The sequence below is a fragment of the Vidua chalybeata genome, chromosome 1, assembly GCF_026979565.1.
Source record: "Vidua chalybeata isolate OUT-0048 chromosome 1, bVidCha1 merged haplotype, whole genome shotgun sequence".
NCBI classification, from domain to species: Eukaryota; Metazoa; Chordata; class Aves; order Passeriformes; family Viduidae; genus Vidua; species Vidua chalybeata.
The window spans coordinates 119,908,315-119,926,896 of record NC_071530.1 but is presented as its reverse complement, the minus strand read 5'-3'; the positions used below and the strand labels follow the sequence as shown (position 1 = coordinate 119,926,896).

The window sequence follows — 18,582 nt, the reverse complement described above, 5'->3', positions numbered from 1 at the left end:
TTTTTTTTAAAGGAGGAGAAACAAATCAATCGTAAATCTTCCATCCTGCCAGAAAAGCACTAACTATTCAGAAATGTGTATGCCATTATGCTTCTTTTTTACATTACTTTATGGAAAAGAAAAGACAAATATCTCAATAGTTCACACTCTATCACACCACAACAAATACAATAATTTGCAGGACTATTTAGCCTTATCCTGCTACTAGGGCTTTAAATACAGGGACTTGAGAGCAAAACAAACCAGCGCAATTCAAGACACTACACAAAACGAAAAAAGGAGATTAGGAGAAAACTCTATGAGGACTAATCTCCAAACTACTTTTCCCATATTTTGCATGTGCTTCCCAGTTTTGGAGATGGTTTGCATTGGAGATAAAATCTGGGAAAAAAAGGATCATCAGGTGATCTATTTTCCTTAACATAAAAATTTTTAAAATCATTCCTTGGTTCTTCTCACTTTTCAGCAGACGATTCGGTCCCGTCTTCCGAATATTTCCGCCTTTTACACACGGCGATGCAACACCATCCTAAGCATCCTAAACGCCGCCCGGGGCTGCCAGCCGTGGCACTCCGCGGACTTTCTCAGCCACGAGCGCCGAGTTGGAGTTGCAGCCCTCAGCAGTTCCACGGGTGAGCAAGGGCACGGACCGGCCAGACGCCAAGGCGTGCCCCGCCGCCGTGCTCACCGTCCCGCGGGAGCTCCGGCCTCTCTGGCGAGGGGGTGTAGCCGGGTAACCGCGGCCCGGTAGGGCAGCTCGGAGGGCACGCGAGTGCCCGGCGGCATCGCCCGGCCCGGCGGCGGCGGCGGGCGCGCCTGCGCTCCGGCGCCCGGGGAGGCGGAGGCGGCCGAGGGGGACCCGGCGCTGGGTGACAGGCGGGGCGGGGGCGCAGGGCCCGGGCCGGCCGCCCCCGGCGCCGCACGCTCGGTGAGTAGCCCCGTCGTTTTCCTTCGCAGCGGCCGGGAGGAGAGCCCGGTGCGCCTCGCCGGCTCCGCCGCCCTGCCCGCTGGCCACCCTCTGGGGGTGGGGGAGATCCGCTGCCGGGGCGCGGTTGCCCGGGTGCCGTTGTCTCCCCCGCCCAGCCCTCCGCGGGGCCGCAGCGAGCAGGAGGCGGCGGGGAGACAAAAGCGGACAAAGGAGGCAAAAGGCGTGTTCTGCTGCCGGGGTAGGGATGTCTGGGCACCGCTCTGCACCCGGCGGTCCCGGGGGGCACCCGAGCGAGCTGGGGCGGCGAGGTCGGCCCCGGGTTGCCGGGTCCCGGGGTGCCCGCCGCCGCTGCCCGGCTCCTGCTTTGTTCCCCTTCCCTCCGCCTGCCGCCGCTCCCCGGGCCGCCGAGTTGTAGCGGTGTATTTATTTCAGCGCATTTATTTTTAGGCTGGAAAATAAAAGGCTTGGCACGGCGACCTTTGGCTGTCGCATCCGGCGCCAAATAAAAGGGTCGCGCTCTGGCCGAGGCCGCCCCAGCTCTTATGTAAATTCATGTGCCGTCCCCAAGGACGCGCGGTCCCCGGGGCGCTGCCGTGATCCAGCCCCCGCGGGGACGGGAATAGAGGCGCTCCGCGGAGCTCAGCGCACACCGCGGGGTCGGGCGGGCAGAGGCCGGGGCGGCGGGGAGGGACGGGGCCGCTGGGGCCGGCGCGGCTGACCTCCCGTGCTTGCTCTCCGCCCCGCAGATCGGCAGCAACCCCCCGGAGGTCCGTCAGCGGCGTCGGCGGCGAGGACAGAGGAGAATGCGGGCGGCGGAGCGGGCGGCGCTGCCCCGCGGCGGGCAGGCTGTCCGCGGGGCCCCGGCGGGCGGCTGCTGATCGCGGCGCCGCGGGCATGTGGCGACGGGGAGCGGGAGCCGCCGGCAGCGCGGGCGCCCCGGCGGGCGGGCGGCCCCTCGAGCGAGGCTGAGGGTGGATGGAGCCACAAAGGAGTTTGGCTGACACGTGCGGCGGGGCGGCCGGCGGCCGCGGCTAGGGCCACCCCCCTCCCCTCCCTCCTCCCCTCCCCGCTATGCTGCGCTCTCGCCGGGCCCCTGAGCGCGCTCGACGCACGGCAGCGATGGAGCCGGCCGGGCTCCTCTGAGGCCGCCGAAGGACCCAGCATGGCCTCGGCGGGGACCCCGGAGCAGCGGCTCCCCGGGGCGGAGCGGCCGGCGGCGGCGGCGGGGGGCCGGGCGGAGGCGCCGCGGTGCCGCAGTCTGCCCGCGCTCGGCTCCCCCCTGGCGGCCGGGGGGGGCGGCGGCGGCCCGCCGAGCCCCGCCGCGAGACCGGCTCCCGCGGCCGAGCGGGGCCAGGGCGCCTCTGCCGTCGCCGTGGCTGGCCGGCCCCCCGCTGCCGCCAGCGCCAGCGGGAGCTTCCCCTGGAAGACGGAGGGCGGCCAGCCGGCGGCGCCCGGCCGAGGGGTATCCCTGGGCCCCCCGCTGCTGTTGCCGCCGCCGCCGCCGGCGCTGCTGCTGGCGGGACCCCCGGGCAGAGCGTGCCTGCGGGCAGTGCTGGCGGACTCGCGCTTCTTCCTGGTGTGCATGTGCTTCCTGACCTTCATCCAGTCCCTCATGGTCTCCGGCTACTTGAGCAGCGTCATCACCACCATCGAGCGGAGATACAGCCTCAAGAGCTCGGAGTCGGGGCTGCTGGTCAGCTGCTTCGACATCGGGAGCCTGGTGGTGGTGGTCTTCATCAGCTACTTCGGGGGTCGCGGGCGGAGGCCGCTCTGGCTAGCCGTCGGGGGGCTTTTCATAGCCCTGGGCGCTGCGATCTTCTCCTTACCTCACTTCATCTCTCCGCCGTACCAGATCCAGGAACTGAACTCCTCCGTCAGTAACGAGGGCTTGTGCGTGGCTGGCAATGGCACTGCCAAAGAGCAGTGGGACTCGTCGGCCTGCATCAAGGACACCGGTGGAAACGATCACTCTCTCTATGTAGCTTTATTCATTTGTGCCCAAATCCTCATTGGCATAGGCTCGACACCCATCTATACCTTGGGACCAACCTACTTAGATGACAATGTCAAGAAAGAAAACGCCTCGCTTTACCTAGGTAAGGCAACTTAAGTACCTGGGTACTTTGCTAAACCCCAGATCTCTCTGAGGGGCCAGTTACAGGTACTTCTGCCTTAGTCCTGCTGAACAACACCTGTGCTAAGTTTTCCTTTTCAAATGACCTTGTGAAGTAAAATTGCCATTCTCTCCTGTTTTAAAATGTTCTGTAGCATGGTGAACAGTAGTAATGGGTGAAGCTAACGCAGCGTGCCTAAAACCAGTTGTACTCACACCCTCTTGCACAGTTCATAGAACAGCAGAGAAAGTTGTCTTCTCTAATGCGTTTCAGCACTTGGCAGTAGCCGGTGACTTTTTCAGAAAGCAGCGTTAAAATTTGCTGCGCTCTTTCAAGTTTCTTTTTGCTAACACAGAAGCTTTGTATTTCTAAATTCTGGTTGCTGTACCTTTAGCCTAAAGCCTCTATAATGTTAATGCTTAATAAGCACTTCGAGAGATTTTTGGCATGCTTCGTTTTACTTTTCCATCATTCATTTGCCTTGAACTAGCAATGAATTTTGACTGGCATTGATACATCAGCTGGCATCTCAGAGTTAAAAATCCATTGATAAACCAGCATGTAAAACCTTCAGAGTCGTGTTTGGTTAGGGCAGTTCAAGGAGCACAACAAAATGAGAGTCCGATCTGGCATACGTTTTTCAGCAGGTGCAGACAAGCCTTCTTGATAGTTGTGCGATGGTGGGAAGAAGGGGTATCTCAGATAACTGGGTACTAAACTTTATTGGAGTTTGATCGTGATAGTTTGTGTAATGTGTAAGAAGGTTAACTGCTCCCTGGCTTTGCATTAGCACCGTACATGCTTCTGTAAGAAATGAACCTCATGTACCCCTTCAAATTCTTTTCAAATAAGGAGAGGCACTTAGCGGGCTGAGAGAGCTGTGAAAGGGTTTTGGATACTTAGCATTACCACTAGCAGTTCAATTTTCTTCGGCTTTACAATAGCCACGGAGATAATAATTGCGTGTAAAACACACATTTATGGAAATTATACACTTGTGGAGTGTGTGTGTAACTACTTTACCGAGCAAAAGTAGTGATCTGGATCAGTGTTTTTATTCCTTTTGACCTGTTCTTGGCAATTTGACTGTTCCCTGAACTGTTTTAACGCTATGCACAGTCTGTGTGCAGTGTCTTGAAAAAGCCGGGGGCACTGCAGGTTTTTGGAAGGAGGGAGAGGTATTCACTGCACTGCTAATCTGCATGATGAAGTATTTGACAAAGTGTTTTTTCTCCCTCTCTTCTCCTGTCTGAGAAAGGTTAAGTGGTATGGAAATGAAGACTAACCTAGCATTGACTTTATTGGCAGCATGAAAAAACAAAGCATCTCTTTACTGAGGTTGCTAAATTGTAGTTTGGAACTTTTGCAAGTAGGTGATCTCACACAGTCCTCAAAAACGGAAAAAGAAAAGGAAATACTGTAGGTGAGGAATGAAGGGTAAAAGAGGTGAACGGTGAGAGAGGCGGAAATCTTTCTTCATCAAAGGGGAAGGCAAGGTCAATGGGGGGAAATCCTCACAGTGCAGGAGAAATTATGCCTACCTCTGATGCGCTTCTAGCACAGGAAATAGTAATGAAATGACTCGGGTAACTTTAATTGCAGCGAAGTTAACAAAGGTAAAAGGCACCGGCAGCTGGGTAGACTCCATGTGACTCTGTGCCTGCCAGACGCTTAAGGCAGCTTTGATCTATACTGGGAGGACCCTTGTAGAGTCGAAGTTCATTTTTAGTGATTCAAGAGAACAAAGATGAGTACACCCAGCTACAGTGTATGTGAAAAATTTATGCCTGTGATTTGATTGTGACCACAGGGAGAATTAAAATGAACACAGAGTGTGTTTAAATATTGAATAAAATGTACTATCACCTCCATTCCGTCTTGAAGCCACTCAGGGCTAGAAGCAATGCTGTCTGCTGTTGGAAATCTTGGTATTATCTTTTTTAAATAGTGTGGAGTTCTGAGGAAACTTTTAACATTTAAATACTTGCCTCACTTCAGATATAGGCCAGTGCCTTTTTGAGGGGCAGCAGTAAAATTTGAGTTTTTAGGGGAGAAAGAAAAAGAGCACTGCTTGGCACGTTGATGTGAGCAAACATGTTTTTGTTGGATCTTCTCAGTGGTTTGGAATGTTGCATGTCCTTGAGGAGACGCAGCAGACAGTCCAGCCAGGTGCAGGGATGGAATAGAAGTGGCTTGGGCATGGCTCTACAGGCCTGCCACCTCATATCCTGTGTTATGCAATGCCTGGTTCTCCAGGTGGTGTGATTCTGTTACTGGGGAAAACTATGCAAGTGATGTCAAAATGTAGAATGTATGTCTGTGTGTACGCATGAGCTAACAAAAAGTCTTGAAGTAGGCTGTGGCAGTTGAAGTTTTAAAAATACATGAAAGCCCAGGGAAACACGTCCCAGTCACACAGATACATGTGTTTGAATGAGGACAGCTAATTCATAAAAAAGTATCCTCCAACACAGATTGGAAGGTCACTAACATGTTTGTTCATAATCATGCTGGCATTACATTCTATGTTTTTCTTCCAAAGGAAGATAAATATATATGTGTGCACCTGATGAAAGGTTCACTGAGCTTCAGAACTGATTAGCTTCTTGACCCTGCAAATGTGCCCACTAATAGTAGGTCAGTAAAGCCCCCCTTGAATATCACTAATCCTGATTCTGCAAAAACTCACCTTATGTGGCTGTGGAAGCTATCTTATTTATTTTCCAAGTTAATCCAGCTCAGGGCTCGAGTGGCGATAGCATATCCTCTTAAGTGTAGGCATGCAAGCTCAATGTGGACAGCTGTTTTAACATTCCTGGCTGGAAGTCCTCCTCGCAAAAAACATATTTGATGCTTATACATAGTCTCTTGGCTGCCCACACTTAAGTCCATCTGTCAGAATGGCACAGTGCCAGTTTACAAGGTGCTATGTCGTTTTTAGTAGGACAAAGGTGCCAAGCAGGGATGTGTATTTGGGCTGCCCGCAATGTGAGCTCTTGTGTGGGATGTTTCTTCCTTGTGAAGCAGTGTCACCTCCGGGTCCTCCGCCCCTTAAACTTGACGATACTTTGGTGCCCTGATGCTAACTTTGAGAATTGTGTGACATCAGGCTTGAAAACAAGTAATGATTGTAACAGGTGCCTAGGAAATGTAAGAACTGGTTCCCTTAATCACAGATAATCCCAAAGGGAAGTTGCACACTGTGTTAAAACTGGGCAGTCACTAAGTGGTCTTTATCTTCTCCAAAGTCTCTCCCTTCTGTGCTCAGCTGTACTGTGATGTGTCTGTTGTCAGCTGCCTGATGTGTGCAGGTTCTTCTTTTAAGTATTTATCCAATTAAATTAATTGCAATTCAATTTGAAGTTGAATTGGACTTCCTGAGTCTTGTTTTGTACTCTTGATGGTGTTTCTGCTACTTGTCAAATTCTAGCACTTAAAGCACTGTGATTTTTTTAAAAAACACTGTGGGGTTTTTTTTTGTAGGGATCCAACAGTTTGTCTTGAATGTGAGTTTGCCTTGTATTTTATCAGGATTTTAAAAAGCAGTTCTTTAAAATTAAGTGTGGCACTTAGAAGTTTTAATAGTGGCTGAAAACTTCAAAATATTTTCTTATTTTTCAAGTGGATATTGTTATAAAAAATGAATTTACCCTAAAAATTCACACATAGAGAGGCAGTATTAGGTTTTACAGAAATATTGCACTAATGAAAACATTCTAGTATTCAGGAGTAGCTTTTACCAGTACCCCCCAAAATGACTTGTGAACAAATTGGTCATTATGCTAAGGATGTTTTATTTCAGTTTCCAGAATACTGTAGGCTGGCTAGGATATGATATGAGGAAAGTGTCTCAGTTTAATTTCATGCAGACTGTCCCTAGGTTTTGGAACAAACTCTAATTACAAAATGCAAAGATAAAGGTTTTAGGGGATAATGGCTGAGAAATTGGATAAACCTGTGCAAATGGGCTTGGTACAGATAATGGCTGAAAGCCAGGGAAGTAAAGTCATTTCATAACCTGGAAAAAAATGTAGACAAGTTTCAAAAATATTTTGGAATCATGATTTGTTTTCATGAGGATTGTTTGTGGGTTGCTGTTTCTAGCATTAGGTAAACCATTTCACTGTGACTGTATTCTGTCTGGAAAACACCTCCTTACCAGTGTTTTACCAATGGATGTTCTGTATACGTACCCTTCATGTCTTTGTTACTTCCCCAAAGAAAGACTTCCCCAAAATCTTTATATATGTATGTGTGATAATTTTATTTATTATATTTTTAGTTAAATATCTATATAGATATATAGATATATAAAAATATATAGATATAAGTATAAATATACACCTATACCTCTCCTCCCACTTGAAAGGAGAGGGCAGGAGGGGTAGCTTCACATCAGAAACCCACCACCTCTGCCTGCTGGGTTGCAGGGCATAGCCCAGCTGCCAAACAAGCTAGATCTCTGTAGCATGCTATTGCTTGGATGTTGGCACAGGAAGCACTGGATTTTTGTGCCACTTTGATCCATTTTGGTCTGGCTGCTTCTCGGCTTATGGATGTCCCTGGGAGACAGGAACTGGAGTCCACTAGGGGCATCAGGTCCTTTATGTGGATGCTACAAGGTCATTGAGGTTTTCTGAGACAGTATCAACTTTCTAGCTGAGCAGCAGGGACCATCTAGAAGTAGGGAAACAGCTGACCAGCATTTAATTTTATTCTCATTATTCAGCTTATGACCACTTTTGGTTTAGTTTTGGAATATGCCTCTGATATCCAAAAGGATAGTTTCCTACAGGGTTTTCTCAGCATTGATCCCTATAGTTGATAAACCCTACAGAAATAGTGCATTTATTTTTACAGCATGCCTGTGAGAAGGAAGATTTTTTCAATCAAAAACTGAGGCAAAAGGGTGTGTTCACCAGTTCTTTTTATTGGTTGCTCTGTTTTCCTTGTAAAGGGGAGGTGTGCAGAGCTTATTTCTCAAATACATGATTTTATTTCAACTGAGAGAAGGCCACATCTTATTTTATGCAGAGACAAGCACTAAGACTTGATCCATCAGCAGTGTGTTTTTGTGCAAACCATCAGGCACAGCCAGGCAAGGGAGAGGATTTGTCCCCCTCTGCTCTGCAGTGGGACGGCCTCACCTTCAACACTGTGTGCAGTGTTGGGTACCACAATATAAAAAAGACATTAAACTATTAGAGAGCATCCAAAGGAGGGTGATGAAAACGGTGAAGGGCCTTGAGGGGAAGCCATATGAGAAGTGGATGAGGTCAGTGTGTCTGTTAAGCCTGGAGAAGGAGAGGCTGAGGGGAGACATTGCAGTCTACAACTTCCTTGTGAGGGGAAGAGAAGGAGCAGGCACTGATCTTTTCTCAGTGGTGACCAGTGACAGGACCTGAGGAGATGCCCTGATACTGTGTCAGGGGAGGTTTAGGTTGGATATTAAACAAAAAAGGGTCTTCTCCCAGAGTGTGGTTGGGCAGTGGAACAGGCTCCTCAGGGAAGTGGTCACAGCTCCAGCCTGAAAGAGTTCAAGAAGTGTTTGGACAGTGCTCTTGGGCACATGGTGTGACTCTTGGGGTGTCTGTGCAAGGCTACGAGTTGGACTTGATGACCCTTGTGGGTCCCTTCCAACTCAGTGTATCCTGTGATTCCATGAAATGCGTGTGTGAAACACACACTTGTTTTGTTTGCACACTCAGCTGGGCAGCACTAGAAGAAGGCTGAACTCACTGTGCTCTTGGCTGGGAGTAGGGAGCATTTTGGGATGCAGGTGAAGTGACTGCAGCTCTTTTTGTGTATATGGATTATACTGCTTTCTCCCACAGTTGATTTAACACTCAGAGGATGCAGTATTATGCTTCTCTGGCACACTGTAGCATCCCTTTTTTTTTTTTTTTTTTTTTTTTTTGTTAAAATGCTGATCAGGCAGCTGGCACAATTCCTAATAATTGCTTACAGTAGTACTGTGCAGTTTTTTTGTCCTTTCCTATAACTGAGGAAATAGATTTTACTTTTCTTCTTCACTTTAGTTTTGTATTTCATAGGTAGCCTGATAATTCTTTTTCATACTTCATATCCTAGATATAATTTTCTTAAGCATTTAATGAAGCTGATTTTTTTTTGTCCTTCTAAGCAATGTGTACATAACAGTGAGTTCAGTAAAGAGTGGGGGCAGCCTTTGCTCTGAAGTTTTCTGCCTGCAGGATTTAATGTCGTGGGTGATATATCTTCACTTGCTGTGCCAGTGTTGTGTCCCTTAGGGATGCTGTTTGCATCTCTCCAGTTGTGTCCTTGCCATGAGCTATGGCATTGTTCACAAGCAGCTGTATTGACAAAGCATCACTTCCAGTAACTGGCAAAATGCACTTTGTCCTTCTTAGGAGCAAGAAGAGGCTTAGGCACATGCTTCCCTGATTCTCTTTGTATTAAAGGACAAAAACTGGGTTGGATCCAGGGTTCTGAAACTCGCTGAATTCCCAGGCCCAGTTGTTTCCCTTGCTTAGCATTTGTCTAAATGGTTAGCATTTTGTTTCTGAGGTTGACAGTGCCCTTTTCACCCTCTTGAGCTTGGGAATAGTGTTTTCTTGGAGAGTGGCTCCCTTCTCTGTCAAGCTCTGCTGCAGGGCTGGTTTGTGCAGACAAGTGTCTCCACCTGCCGTGGTCCCAGAGCAGCTTGGAAACCTAGACATGAAAGTGGCCTTTAAGTAACAGCTTGTTTGTAGCTTTTGCCAGGAACTGAAGGCTTGGGATCTAGTGTCTGATTACCTGGGGTCTGGAAACTTTAGCTGTCTGCTGGATACCCCCACTGTTTTCTAAAAGGTCAGTGTAACTACTCCTGTTGCAAGTGGATTAGAGATGCTTTGTGTTTCATCCATTTTCCCTTAACTCTCATTCAGTGGCCGCCTCACCAGGGAGGACTTAATTGCTGTGAAAGTGCCTATGCAGTCAAAAGAGAGGAGGCTGGATTTCTCTGTACTGTCATTCAGAGACATATGGATTTCTGTCTTGGTTGTGTAGGAAATACTGGCAATTTTATAAATGAGTCTCAGCCTTCTGTTTCATCCTGAAGGCCAGCATCTAAAAATTGAGGTTTTTAAAGTGGATGAATGGAATTTTTCCATGGTTTTTAAAAGAACAGAAAACTAACTCAATCAGTTAAACTTTCATGCTCTCATTTTAATCCTATGAAGTCTTTTTTACCCTGATAGCACTTTTAAAACCCATTGTTTCTTGTGAAGAATGAACTCAGTTTTCCTTTTTTGTTGTTTTTACTCACCTTTCGCATTTATTTTGAAAACAGTTGAGAAGCCATCATGCAAAAATGGCTCGTATTTCAGCTGGTTCCCTCTGGCAGTTTTTGCTACTCTTGACTGAAAGGTCAAAGTAAGCACTAGCTCTGACTTGGCTGCTGATGGATGGGGCAGTGCCACATGAACTCTGAGGGCAGGGCAACCTGGTCACCTGTCTTCCTGTGAATTGTCACCAGAGCTGTCAGAATTTCAGCTCACAAGTCCAAGGGTGTGTCTGCAACCCCCTCAGCAGCTACAGGGATGCTGGGATGTACTAGGGCTGTAATGGGAAAGCTCTGAAATGGCACAGTGGGAAGAGGGAGCAAACTGTTGACGTTCTGATTGCTGGTGTCCATGCTTTTATTCAAGCACCATGGTCCTTTTGCCTCAACTCAGTTGGACAATCTGGGCACATGGGCTGGAGCTAGCAAATTTATGACAGAGACAGCTCTGCAGTGTGCATGCAGGTTGATTTCACCTGAGTCAGCCAAATCCTTCCAAGTGCCCAGAAAAAAATAGGACATTTCCTGTGATGGGAACAAATACATGACGGCTCGGCTGTGAGCAGTGGAGATGTATGGGCTCTGTCCTGCTCTGCTGCTGAGCTGTTTGGGCATCTGTTGTGCTGTCACAAGGCCAGAAATTTAGACACTGCCAGCATTAACGAGAGAGCTAACGAACCTGGGACTTTTAACTGCTCTTGTTTTCTGCCACAAGGAATTTGTTCTTACCTGAGAAATCAGGAAGTGCAGACACAGAAATTCGAGTGTTATTTTATGCTGCCATTAGACCTGATAATCTAATCAGAAAATATTAACTCTTATGTAAGTAAACAGCTTACTTGGCAGCAAAGACAAATTACACCAGTGAAAAACATCATGCTGCGGTATGAATTATATTTTGTGGTGAGTTTGAAGGAGATGCAGTCAGAAAAAAAAAATTATATTTTTCCTTGTAATTTGAACAAGCAGGTAGAGATTAATTGTGTTACATGAAGTGCTTGCAAAGCAGTACTGCAGGTCCACTAATTGCATACTCCTGTGCTGTTCATCTTTGATTTTCCCCCCCATTTTTAGTACAGGTTTCTTTTCAGCAGCTTGCTTCCTTTTCATCAGCTTCCCAGGATATTTTTTTAGTGCTTCCACTTGTTTCCTTACTTATATTGACATTAACACTTTGCTTACATTGCACCATGCACAGTAGGACCTCAATCTGGTGGTTGCCCTCTGCACCTTTTATCTTTGATGTTTACTGGATTAGAATGAAATCCTCAAGAGTGTCTCAGCAGTGATTTTCTTAAAATCCACTGCTCTGAAATCAGCTACCAGCTCTTCCATTTTTTGAATTTAGCAAGTTTTTCTAAATTAGGGGCGCCTTTCCATATTTACCTGTTTTCAGTCGACTTCTTTGAAGCGACAAAGATGAAATCCTGGCAGGGTTCCCCTGTGATAGTACCATTTTCTTTCTATATTAATTAAGCTATCCTCTAGAGTCAGAATATTTCAGGTAATGCATATATTAGCTGAGTATATCTTCTGATACCTTGGGATTTGCTATTTTATACTTAAGTTGTAGTTTACTCCAGTGTTTGTCCTGGGTTTCTTCACAACTATTGACTTAAGGTGTCATGTAGGCACTGAAAGGTGCTGGTGTGCTTCTGAAGTCAAGTGCTTTCAATCACACCTTGGCTCCTGCTTCTCCGTTTTTCATTCTCTGATTAGATTAAAATTTGAATACCCGACCTCCCCAGAAGTCATTTCAAGTAATGCATTTTTGTAGATAATCCAAAGTAGACAGGGAAATAGCTGTGAGCTCTGCTGTGGTGGCTGCTAACCTGTGATTACTTAAACAGAATATGTCAAGCAAGCCCCACTTGCATCTACAAATATCTAAAGGAAATACTCTGGAAGATGTTACCTGACATTGCTGTGTGTTAAACTCTCCTTGTACTTGAAGAGAAATTGCTGTATTCAGCTGAGCTGTTAACTCAGTAGATTTTGCTTTATGTAACAACTGAAAACACTATCTTTTCCATCAAAGGTTCCAAAGGAATCAACGGATAGGCTCAGAGGTCAAATCCATGTGAAATTTATGAGCAGAATAACCTGTGTATGCTGGTTAGGTGGGAACTTTCAGCTGAAAAAGCCCCAGGAAAAGTGAAGGAGAAGAGGAGGTTGAGTGTTAGCAGCACGGGATGTTAGTGCCTCTTTTGTGTGCTGCAAGCCAGATTGGACTCTGGTCAGGAGGCACCTGCCAGGGACAGTACCTGGAGCCCATGGGAAGGACTGAAGGTGCTGCTGTGTCTGTGGAGTACAGGAAAGTCCCTGACCAGGCTGGTAAGTTTTGGCAATGCAGAGAACAGAGAAGCTTTGCTTCTGCTGTGCTTTTCTTTCTCACAGAACAGCATTTTCCACTTTTGCTCAAAGTGCCTCTCCATGCCATTGGTGCCTGGCATTTCAGTAGCTGGAGTTTAAAAAGTAGTACCAAAATAGTTTTTCATTTTGTAAGTTCTTAATCTAAATTTATGTTTCTGCTTTTTAATTCATCCCAGTGAGGGGAAAAAGAGATTTAATGATGAGCGTAACCTTCTAGAGTGCAAATAGCTTCAGTAATAATCCTCCTGTTTAAAAAATGTAAAAAAAAAGTTACATAATAAGAGAGTCTGTAATTGTTGTAAATATGATGGGCAGTGTGTATCAACTTGATTTAATACAGCTGTCTCATGACAGAAATAGTGAAGGTATATCCCTAGGGAATTTTTACAGTCATAGGAGAAAATAGCACATGAGCTTTTTGAGTCTGCAGAATAGTAGTGCTGATGCACATCAATGTAGGCATTTATCTGGTAAGTTATATAATTGGCCTAAAATAAGAATTTTAAAAAACTGTTTCTTCTGCTAATAGCATGACCTAGGGAAAGAAGTGGGATTTTGGGGTCATCTGAAACAAGTCACTGTTAGTTTGTTACCACACCTGCAGTGTGTTACTGGAGGACTATTAGTCTTGTTACACAATGAGAGTAAAAAAACCTCTGAACTCAGCACTGCATTGTCGTAATAAAATGTCATACTGTAAAAAAATTTTAAAAGCATAGCTGAGGACTGAAGTGATGCTTGAAGGAAGAGCTGTATTCTAAATTATAGTCCTTAAGTAGCTATTGCACTATTTTGATACATAGAAGTTGTATATAGTCATTGACCTCAGTGACTGAACAGTTTAATGACATTGTGATTATAATGTCAAGGATAGAGCTGTCTGGTCTGAATTTCTTTGACTGCAGAAGCAAAGTAGGCAATAGTATCCGTGTGTTTACTCCTATCCATGGCTTCCCCAGAGCCTCTGGGAGGAGGAAGATGAGCAATACTCAGAATGTCCTGTGCATTTAGGAGTACCTCTGTGACTCACCCTATGGAGAAGTACAAAAAAGACCTCTCCTCATTAGCTTTTGCTTCTTGTCTTGATGTTTGTTAGCAACTGATTTTTGCTTAGATGGGGTCATTTGTTGTTCTTACTGAGTTTGTGGTTAATTGCACTAGCTTTGGACACTCCAAGTAGGTAGGACAGACAAGAATAGGGGATGCATGTGGCCTTGAAAAGCAAAATAAAAAGAGTGGTTAGGGCTACTGCCCCTGTGCATTTGTGATAATTAAAAGAAGATCAGCCTTCTATGAGAAATGAGGTAAAACTGATGGACTAATATTGGCCAGGCCAGCAAATGGGAAAGAACTTGAAAAGAGCTTTTAAGCCTGGTGAGTCAGAAGCCTTGGGTAGACATATGCCTTCTCATCTTCTTTAAGGAGAAGAGATTCAATTAACCAGAGAAAAATGGAGTAATGTATGAACTAACATCATTTTAAGAGTTCCTACACTGTCATTAGAGCAGCTATTGCTCCTTTCTGTAACTAATAATAAATTTTAAGTATTTGGATAAGGTGAAAGAGAACTGTGTATCATAGATAGATCTATAATTAACTTCCTTTCATGCTTATTCCCCTCTTCATCATCCCCTGCATCCCCACATTCCAAATTTAAATCCTACTGAAAGAAGAGCTTATCATGCATCTGATGCAGTGCCATGCTTTCAAGAAAACTCCATATTTTTATTGTCAGATTTATATTGTGTGTTTATAAATACCTTGAGTGTTACAGAGACTGAGGAAGGGATCTATCATGTGTTGCAGTTTCAGGATATGTGAGAAATAACATGGTTTGCCCAAGTTGGCATACTGAAATCTTTTGCTAACTGCTGGGCCAAGGTTGACCGTGGAAGAGTAGATTTAACTGGTAGAGACAGTGGGAGGACTGATGAGTGCTTGTGGTAGAAGAGTTTGATAGCCATAAGGTTTATATTAGCAGGTAGGCATCCTATACTATGAGCCAACTGCTTGTTGTTTGGATTGTGCCTGACAGGAAAAAATGGTGCAGTATATCAGGAATGTAGTACATTTCCCTTGTCTAGTTTAACAGGATGCTCAGATCAATTATTTTGTGGTCTGAGCATTAGGATTTCTCCAAAATACAATTGTAGGGCTAAGCAACTCTTCTAGTGCTGGATTTGTTGCCGTTTTCATGGTGTTTTTGAAGATACTAAGAGAATTAGTAGCATAGCATTAGAAAAGAAGGGTTGATATAACCCTTGTGATTGTGTCAGAGGGTCGCTGGATGCTGTTAGGACTGTTCTCTGCTGCTTTTCTGTTGAATCAGGATAGAGAGTGTGAGGAGCAACATGGTTGTTTTTATGTGCAGGGGGCCAAAGAATGATACAAGAATTCTGCCCTTAATTTAGTCTGTGTTGCACACCTGTTAAAAATACTTACTTTTTACTTTTTTCCCCTGATTTTCTTGCGTAACAAAATGGTGTGGAGCTGAGGGAACTGACAGCTGGTGGTTTTCTGATGTGGGAGATTTGACTTGAAGAATATGTGTGGGTGTGATAAAACCCCTTGGTGATGTGCTGTATACTCTTGTTATACATCGTGCCAAAATAGACAGTAATCCTCTTATCTGGGATTGTCAAGTAAGTAATAATAGAGCACAAATCAGTGCCACCAGTTCCAAGATTTTTTTTTTATAAACAAAGTTGTTATTCATATCTCCTAGATTCTTTAGTACTTCTTAATCTTTATATTAAGTCCTTCTTCTAAGTCCTGCAAATGTTATGTTTTACAATAGTGATGTCAGCTGCTATCAAGACTTTCCTATTCATCTTTCTAATTGATGCTTTTGCTTTAAAAAGGCCACAGAGATTTTGAGTTTTATAATTCAACTCATTACCTAATGTGAAAACCTCAGATGAAGAAAAATGTGAAGATCATTTTGTCTGCATAAAACATTTCAATTGTCTTATGAGGAGCTCTGAAAAGATCTGAAGCAATCAGAGTTACTGTCTGCAGGCTGTTCATCCCATTTAGAAAACATGAAGTTGGCTGCTCTGCAGCAGGGCAGACAAGATAAGTTGTGCTGGAGGAGAGAAGCAATTAGCTCGACAGCAAGCATGGTCAGAGCAGAGAGGGAGGTCTGGAGGCGTTAAATTAATACTAATGCTTTTGTGCTTACAAGGACCAGCAGCTTACTGCTGCCTCTTGTGGTTCTCAAACCTGGTATCTAATGAACATCAAATTTAGTAAAGCTTTCCAGAAAAGTTAATAAATTACAGCTAACTGTGAGACATTCCCCCTGAAGGTAATGAGGTACACCTGATACTGAATGGGAGCAGGGTGTGATATGTAAAGCTTTTTCATTTTTAAACAGATAACAAGGCTTTTGGGATTTTTGTACTACACTTTTTAAAGTAATCTGAAATAATGGAAAAGCATGTCATTTATTAAATATTTTTCAAGTCACCAAACCAAGTAGAGAGAGCAACAAACCTTTTTTTTTTCCCATTGTGAAAGCAGTTTTGGGCAAGTATCATTTTTATTAATTTGAGTTTGATGGCAAAACTACTTTTGATGGAAAAGTGTTTAGACACCAGTGTATACTTATTTGCATAGTTTGACATTTTGAGATGCAATTTGCTATTTAATTCTCAATTTCTAATAATTTTAACTTCCATTCATTCTTGGGTGGAAAATACAAGTAAAATCCCATTTGGTTGAAGGTCACTTTCCATGTAACTCTTGCTTCTGCTTTTTTCTAGTACATCATTCAAGACATACCTAGATTCCAGTATGCTGGAGAGGATTACTTTTTCCGTTTGCTCCTCATGAGGTTTCAGGCTTACGTGTTTTTATATTTATAAATGTTTCCCTGATGGGTTTCAGCAGTGTATGTTAATAAAAGGATGATCTCTGTGATGATTTATTCTTTGTGCAGGAGCACCAATATAATCCAGTTTGAGTTGTAATCGACACACTTTAGTTTTAGTTAGATGTTGCCTGTGTTTAAATATCCCTGTGTCAGCTCTTCTGTTTAAACAGCTTTATTATTCCATTTTGGGAGCAAACTTCCATATCACATTGCAGTTAATATAGTGTTTTATCACACTAATTGCCTGTTAGTGCAGTTTTTGTGCAATTAAGGTATTCTTATTGTACATTACTGTATTGCCCAAGACTTGCATAACAAGATAATTAATCTATACTATCTCCAAGGAATAAATAAAAGTACTGGATGAGGGTCACAGCCTCTGATAATTATGTATGTTACAAGAAGAAAGCTGAACAGAAATGCTTGGATTTTCCCATTTTGAGGGATTTTTAAGTGCATAGCGTTTTGTTTCCTTAATCTTCTGGGACTCTCCAGCTGAACATTGTTACTGCTGAGGTAATAGTTTACATGGTACATAGAATCATTTAGATTGGAAAAGAAAGACCTTTAACATCACTGAGTCCAACCTTAAGTGAGCATTGCTAGCAGTGCTAGTTCGGCGTTAACTTGAATTGGAGGTTTTTTTCCCTGAGGGCTGTCCCTTAGCCTTTGTCAGCCCAGATGTGTTTTGGTGTGATGTGCTGCCTGGAGGGCGGTCTCTGACCACACCGCCCCTTTCCCTGTGCTGTGGGTGCCTGCTGCTGCCCTTCCCTGCTGCTAGCTTCGAGGGTTTTGTGACTGGCACCGAGCACACCTCCAGCTGCTCTGACACGGCTGCCAGGGCAGGTTCGTGCCAGGTCTGCAGCTCGTCTGTGTGTGCCGGCGTTCATGGGATGGACTGGGACAGCCAGGCCGGGGAGCGGGTGGCTCTTGGAACCACCCGGGGCAGCAGCCTGCACACGTGGGGGTCAAATCCCTCCCAGCATCTGAGCCACAGAAGAGGCAGCTGCCCCGAACATCTGGATTGTTATCAACTGCCTGAAACTTTCATTCCTTTAGTCAGACACTTTCTTGAAATGAGAGGTGTTTAGCTGAATTCAGCTCATGTATTTTTAGTATTTTGGAAGAGAGGCTTTTTCTTCAATGTTCATATTTGGAACAATGACTTCCTCATTGCACATTTTTCAGTGGAATATTTTCTCTAGAGTTTTTTTTCCTCTCTATTATTGTGTCTGTTTGAAACTCCCACACTGTAGCTAACAGTTACATTATGCATTGATAAGCTTCTTACACACTTGTAAATACAAATTTTCAGGGTTATGTTGTAATGAATTGTAATACATTATTCATAAATGTGGTGCTCGTGTAGAATAGAAGCCAAATATAAAAGCCATTTGGTCTTACACAGTGTTAAGTATTGAAAATGAATGATAAAGTGATAAATTAAGAAAATGTAATAGGAATTGGTCACCCCTGATAATAGACATGCTCCCTTTCTTTCCTTTGCAGAAGTTTCTCTCCCTCCATTTTGAACAGATCTCCCTAGGATGCTGCCAAACTCACCTTGTTCTTCCTTGCCTCAAACATTACATTTTCTTTTCTTAAAACCAGGAGAAATTATATTCATGCTAAATTGTTTGTAATCTGCTTTTGGGTACTGCAGTGATGAATCTGATCTTAAAAAAAACAGTGTAGAATAGCCTTTGAGATTAAGTGCTGTTGTTTCACTGAGTAGCACATTGGGAGATGGATGTTTCAATCCAATAAGGTATTTTTTCTGACTCCAAATACATTATTCTTATAATGAAAGGTCAAAGAATTTTAATTTAGAGATGAATAGAATAGGAAGACAGAGTAATGCATTCTATTTTTTAGAAATGGCAATAAATGGAAGAGATGCAGAAATGTTAGCTGAAAAAGCTCTGTGAAGGCACAGGGCAGGATACCACCACATATCAGTGCTAAGGGGAACCAGTGTTGAAACCCACCATTG

General features: G+C 44.7%; 1 protein-coding gene across 1 annotated transcript in view; it reads left to right on the top strand.

Moving 5' to 3' along the window:
- Nucleotides 1–2,090: 2,090 nt before the first annotated feature.
- Nucleotides 2,091–18,582, top strand: part of SLCO5A1 (solute carrier organic anion transporter family member 5A1) — a 65,645-nt gene continuing 49,153 nt past the window's right edge. Inside the window, exon 1 of the mRNA XM_053959393.1 lies at nucleotides 2,091–3,024. Coding sequence (XP_053815368.1) covers nucleotides 2,091–3,024 — 934 coding nt within the window. The remainder of the gene's footprint in view (nucleotides 3,025–18,582) is intronic.